The 6,519-nt window shown below is 47.1% G+C and overlaps 1 protein-coding gene across 1 annotated transcript; it reads right to left on the reverse strand.

Moving 5' to 3' along the window:
• Positions 1-2,463: 2,463 nt before the first annotated feature.
• On the reverse strand, positions 2,464-6,241 carry LOC119465171 (uncharacterized). Its single transcript, XM_049655243.1, has 2 exons — positions 6,214-6,241; positions 2,464-4,391 (listed from the first exon to the last, which is right to left on the reverse strand). The coding sequence occupies exons 1-2, from the start codon at positions 6,239-6,241 to the stop codon at positions 2,464-2,466; spliced, it is 1,956 nt and encodes a 651-aa protein (XP_049511200.1).
• Between the last annotated feature and the right edge of the window lie 278 nt (positions 6,242-6,519).

Raw genomic sequence — 6,519 nt, forward strand, 5'->3', positions numbered from 1 at the left:
TATTTGAAGCAAAGAGTTGAGCAAGTTGTAATTTAGACAAAGAGAACGTGAACTTGAAAAGCAGCGCTCTGCCTTTTTTTTCGTCCTTTTGCCTCTGCACGTCTTTCCTTTTTTCTTACTCGCTGAAACATGTCTTGTCCAATGGTCATTGTTATGTTCCTACACATATAAGTCCACCTTTCAGTTTTCTATGTGTAAATAAACCATGTCCCACTTTGTATAGCCTCGACACGAGGCTCGCTGTTTTAAAAGCAAAAAAAAAGTAATTAAAATGAAATCAGCAGTTATTGCCGGGAGTTGGCCACTTGAGTCATTCTTGACAAAATGTGGAACCCACAATTTGCCATGAACGACTCGATTGGCCAATTTAGACTTATCCTTAAAAGAAAGTACCAATAATGAACCACTATTCACAACAACCTGAAAGAAGTCTTGTTTCTGTACACTCGTATTGTCCAACTCAAGGCTTAATTCCAGAACTAATTGTTACACTTAGAACTAGAGATGAAGTAAAGACAGTGCATTAGTAAGATTATACCGGGCTTACAGCAAAGAAGTGATCCTTCAGGCATGAACCGTGGTTAATCGTTCTTAGAAAACGCTAGCCTACATGCTGCATAGCCTTTTTTATTGGTCTGCGAACGTTACCCGCTGCGGTGGTTCAGTCTAGAGCACTACACGGGCTTACCCGAAAGCCCGGGCCCGGTCCGGCCCGCGGGCCGGGCCGGGCCAGTTAGGGCAGTATTTTGACGGGCTCGGGCGCGGGCCGGGCTCGGGTATTTTGACGCGGGCGCGGGCCGGGCTTTCTGGTGGTGTGCATGTAACGTGCAGCGACTTATCCTCGCGCGTCTCAACTGAAAAACCTGTTGCCCCAGCGCAGCTGGAAGCTAGCAGTGCTACTCCTGTGTATTTCCTTTTGCTTCTTAATTCCGTCGTATTTTGCGCTGTTTGAACAGAATGGTCCAGAAACGACTTCGGTCCAGAAAGGCCGAAGTCGCCTCAAATCAAAGGATGTCATTGTATTCCTGTACTAAATCAATGTAATTAATGTTTTCAGAGCGGTGTGAGCGCGTTCGCGACTTGCTGATTATTCAAAGGTGAATTGGTAAAACGATGACTGGTAAGATACGATAATTCGTCACGCGGCTGAAATATGGCACTGCGTCCATCCATGATTGCACGCATGTTCTCAACCGGCCGCCTAGCAGCAGCGCATTACGCTGCACCACGGAGGAACGAGATGCTTTCTTTCTCCGCTTACTCCATCCATGCGCTGCGCTCACCACCGATCGTGGCTGCGCTTCAGCTAGAGTGTACTAGAATACAGTTAAGTGGGACGAGAGGTTGGGGCGGCGTATGCTTTGCAGTGAGGCGCCCGACGTGGAAAAATACTGTGGCGGCGTTACGATAGAAGTGGATTGGGCCGCATCAAGGTCGCGCCGTTGGAAACTGCTGGCGCTACTGCTCGGCAGGGTCATTCGTACTACTTCGCGCGCTCGTATTTGCGTTCAGACTGCTCAAATGGTGTTCATAATTGCATGTGACATGTATTTATGCCTTAAGAATAAATTCCTTTCATTCTATTCTTTATTTTACTTTTTTTTTAATGCCGCTCGGTGATCTTTCTCGGTTTCGGGCCGTGTCCGGGCCGGTTTTGAGCCGGGCTCGGGCCGGGCTCGGGCCTAAGGTAAAGGGTGGCGGGCCGGGCCGGGCGGGCAACGTAGATTATTTCCGGGCCCGGGCCGGGCCCGGGTCTCGCCATAAAACTATTGGTCGGGCTCGGGTAAAAACGGGCCCGGGCCGGGCCCGGGCTGAAAAAATCGGCCCGTGCAGGGCTCTAGTTCAGAAGGCTAAGGCGTTGCGCTCTTGAGCACGAGATCGCGGGATCGAATCCCGGCCGCGGCGGCCGCATTTCGATGGAGGCGTAGTGCAAAAAAGCCCCTGTGCTTGCGTTGTAGTGCACGTTAAAGAACCCCAGGTGGTCAAAAATAATTCGGAGCCCACTACGGCCTGCCTCATAATCAGAACTTGTTTTGGCACGTAAAACCCCAGAAAGAAGAAGCGAACGTTAAGCCCGATGGGCTTCGTAGTTCCTGATGTTTTGGGCTCGCAAATTGCTTTTTTTTTTGTTTCGTTTCGCGTTTTCTTTCGTTTATTTTTTTAAATTCAACGCTTGATAGCGTGTAGGTGTAATTACCTATCTCATAATAAATGAGGCCCAGAGTTCTATTGTGTTCAGCGTCTTCATTGTCCTTATTGTCTTCATTGTCTTCATTTTCATGAAAACAATGAGAATCACAGATGCGCATTAAATGCATACAAACATTTTATATGAAAAACGCCTGAAATGTCGATTTGTAAAAAACAAACATGTAGAAAAAACTGCAGACTGCAGGTGCGCTTCGCTTTTGCTAGTTTGTACACCTTTACATCGGTTGTAAGTTTGAACAAAGGACTTTATTTCTAAAACACCTTCTCTTGTTGCTGCCCCTCGTCCTGCTGCCAATCTCTGCCAGCACCTCCTAAACTCCAGCTGCTGCCGCCGCCAAAGCTTCCTCCCAATCCGTTGCTGGATCCGCCGTATCCGCGGCTTGACAATCCACCGAGTCCACCGAAGGAGCTTCCGCCAGAGCTACTTCCAGAGCTACTTCCGAAGGAGCTTCCGCCAGAGCCACTCAGAGGTGTTCCCCAGGTGTATTGGTACGTTGGTCTGGAACTCCAGTACCAGAAACTGCTACCATCTCCCTGCTGGCCCCCACTACCTTGTCTACCGCTAAATGGGAGCCCTCCATAGGAGCCACCGAGGTATCCACGCTGCCTGAGGTATTCTAGAAATGTGAATCTGTGTCCGCTTCTTCTATATTTCCTGTAGAGGCGCTGCAATTGCTTTCGAGAGAGACCAGTGACACGGCTCAGCCAACCTTGGCTGGCACCGCCGAAGCCGCCCAGTCCACCGAATCCACTTCCGAAGCTACCTAGTTGACCAGGAGAGCCTTGACTGCCACCTAGTCCAGAAAGGCTCCACGTATATCCGCTCCCTTGATTGTTCCTTCCGGTGAGACCACTGCTGCTACCTTGGCTACCCTGACTCCGTCTGCTATCGCTACCAAGGCTGCTGGACCAACTCTGACCAAACCTTCCCAATCCGCCAAGTCCACTTTGGCCTCCCAGTCCTCCAAAACTTCCGAGTTGGTTGAACCGACCACTACGACCACCACGGAGGCTGCCGAGTCGCCCAGTGAGACCGCGAGTACCGGACAGACCATTCAGAGTGCTGGAAGGGCCGCTTTGTCCAGAAAGACTGCTGAGGCCATCATAATCGTTGTCATTGTCCCCGAACAGGCTAAAACTGCCGCCAAATCCGCCTCGTCCACCGCTGCTTCCACCAAAGCCGCTTTGGCTGCCGGAGTTCCCACTTCCAGTGGAGCCGAAACCGCCACTTCGCCTGCCCCAGCCAAATAGTCCGCGACCGACGCCTAGTGAACCGCTTTGACCAGAAAGGCCATTGAAATCACTGTCTCCGACTTCGCCTGACAATCCGCCCAGTCCTCCACTTCCACCAAGTCCTCCTTGCTGTCCGTTCAGACCACCCATTCCGCTTTCGTCTCCTCCGACCGACAATCCGCCTAATCCTCCAAATCCGCTGAAACCCCCTTGATTACCGTACAGGCTGCCGGATCCGCTTTGGGCTCCGCGTCGAAACAGTCCGCTGAATCCACTGAGTCCCCTTTGCGGTCCATACTGGCTCTCTGATTCGCCTTGTCCGCCTTGGCCCCATTGTTCACCATACCCTCCCATTCCACTTACTCCTCCAGGCACGCCGTACAAGCCACCCTGAGGACCACTGTTTCCTCCCCATGGCTGTGGGAATGCGCCACTCCCACTGCGTCCCTGAAATCCCCAGGGCGTGCTCGCTGGCCTTGCGCCACCGAGATTACCCCACGTAAACCACGTGAATGGCGAACCTACTCTGGGCAGACCCCACTGTCCAGTGCCACCTTGACTTCCTCCATACGGCACAGAAAACAACCTCAATACGTAGACTGGAGTCCTCCAGTATCCGAGAGGGCTACTTCCGTAACCACCATCGCTGCTTCCCCAGAAGTTAGCACTCCCGCTTGGCAACAGGAGGGGCGAGATTAAGCTCCTCCAACTCGATAATGGGCTGCTTCCGTACAGTCCGCCATAACTGTCGCCCCAGAAACCGCCGTTTCCACCAAGTCCGCTCAGCCCACTCCCGCTGCCGAATCCACTGCCATATCCGCTGCCGTATCCACCACCGAAGCCGCTTCCACTGCCGAGAGAGCTTCCTCCAAACCCTGCTCCCAAAGATCCACCCCAGAATCCTTTTCCAAGACTTGAATGTAGGTGGCCCCCGATGACCTGGCGACCTGAAAATGGTGTTTTGCAATTTAGAAACACGTGGTTTAGAGAATTGTTTTGTTCTAGGGGATAAGGCGACTATTTCTTTCTTTCTTTTTTTTTTCTTAGAGAAAAACAAGAGGGAGAGACGTTTTGAAACAGTTGTTCACTTTTTTCTTTTTTGGTAAAAGAGATTGCCACTGAATAGTCACTGTACTCGTTCTGAACAAAGTATTATGGCCAAGTATGTGTAACGGTAAGGTATTTGTTTTCACATATTTTATGAAATGTCCATTTCTCCGAACCGCAGTTTCTTGTTACACATAAATATTTGAGTTCATGTAGCGCTTTTATACGGGGTGTTTTCTTTTTTTTTAGACCATAGGGAATTTTAGAAAATACCTTTGGCAGATTGCGTAACTTAAGTGGTTGAACTGCATTACTCGAAAAAAACGGGAAATACTCGCATGAGCCATCAAAATGCATAATTGACCATTAAAATGCATAAGATAAATGTTTAAATAATTACTTTACTAATAACTTAAATATTCCAATTACGACTTCTAGAGGGTGAGTTTTGAAGACACTACCACTTAGAACGAATTAGAAGGGCCGCACGGATGGCGAGATATGCGCCGCGAAACTTGCTGTAAAAATGCATTATTGTTCTACTTACAAACCACCGTTTTATGCATTGAAACACAAAAGTAACTGGAACGCCCACGCCCTTCGCAACACACTTTGGGTTAAAATATCTAGAAACTGGTGTCGTCCTGGGAATCAGTTGCAAGTAGACACGCCTTGCGATATTACCAACTGCAATTCGTATACTGCAATATGCGCCATAAAATAAAGAAATAAAATAATTCAAGAATTTCGTTGATTATTTGAATTTGCATTTCGATTTCTCGTGCAAGTAACGTCCGCCTCGTAGAGCAGTCCCGCTCATTGAGTATAAATATTCTATTTCCTACAGGCGATTTAACAATATGTGTATGGTCTAGAAAAAATCTCGGGGGTATATTACAACTTTATAAAACGCACATGATAGGAATTGGCCGCACAATCATACAGTTTGGTGATGTTAGCGAGGATTATTTTTATACACAGTAGTGACACCAAGAAATACATGAAACGATACTTGTGCCTGAATGTGACCAGACGTAATTCGCGATAGTAGTTGAACAACTAGGGCCATCTAAGATCCAGTAGCCTAATCGAGGGCAAATGAGTCGTAAAGGGAGAACGGTTATTATTGGTGCTGGCGATTCTGCAGAACATTATATTATATATATACAAGTATTGGAGCTATTTCTATAAAATATACGTTTTATTTTAAAGCATCTGAATAGCACAATCATCATCACTTTCAGAACTTGCTCGCGTCATCGCACATAGAGCTTGATATGCAAATGTAGTAATATCGAATGCAAGGCAAATACTTTTCGCTATTCGGTCCTTATTTTCTGCACGAAACTTTCAAATATACGTTTCTGTTCTAATTTGAAACTTACAATACTTATTGTAGTTGACAAGAACAAGTAACAAGTGGAATAACGTATAGACTACATTCGTAATTCTCCTGTAGGAGAGGCACGGTTACAGTGCACATGTACTAGTTTTTTAGCGCAAAGATGAAGCAATTCATTTCTGCGGAATAACTTCCCACCATTTAATAAGGATAGGCGCCGGCTTGAGACTATGCATTGTTATTGCTGTCTGAATTAGGCCAAGTGATTTTCTAGACAGGTTTGCATAGACCAATTTGAATAGGCCAGTTTTAAGTTTTCGATAAACCGGTTTGCGTTGCACTAGAGCTAGCTCCTTTGACGAACATAACACACTACTTGCATCTGGCAACATGTTGCTCCTTTGTCATTGTCAGTCGTCACATCTGAGTTGTTTCTCGTTTAAAAACGCACGGAAAATCATTTGACAGAACTTTAAGGTCTCAGCGGGCCCCCGTAACATCTATCAACCAAAATTAATCTTGCGTAACTAAATGCTGTGAACTAAAACTTTACGTTTTACTTTCTCTAAAAATGTTTTACAATTTCATAATAAACATTCATTCTTTGTATATTCCCGTTTCATATTACTCGAAAATATTGGCGACTGAACATCTGCCCATTGGCGTTTCATTTAAGAAACTTGTTT

This window comes from Dermacentor silvarum, chromosome 9 (genome assembly GCF_013339745.2).
Source record: "Dermacentor silvarum isolate Dsil-2018 chromosome 9, BIME_Dsil_1.4, whole genome shotgun sequence".
NCBI classification, from domain to species: Eukaryota; Metazoa; Arthropoda; class Arachnida; order Ixodida; family Ixodidae; genus Dermacentor; species Dermacentor silvarum.

Excerpts from the sequence above, each read along its gene's own strand:
- LOC119465171 (XM_049655243.1), bottom strand. The coding sequence starts at position 6,241 with ATGACAAAGGAGCAACATGTTGCCAGAT. Across the intron at positions 4,392-6,213 it reads GGAGCAACATGTTGCCAGAT|GTCGCCAGGTCATCGGGGGC; the intron begins GCAAGTAGTGTG and ends CACCATTTTCAG.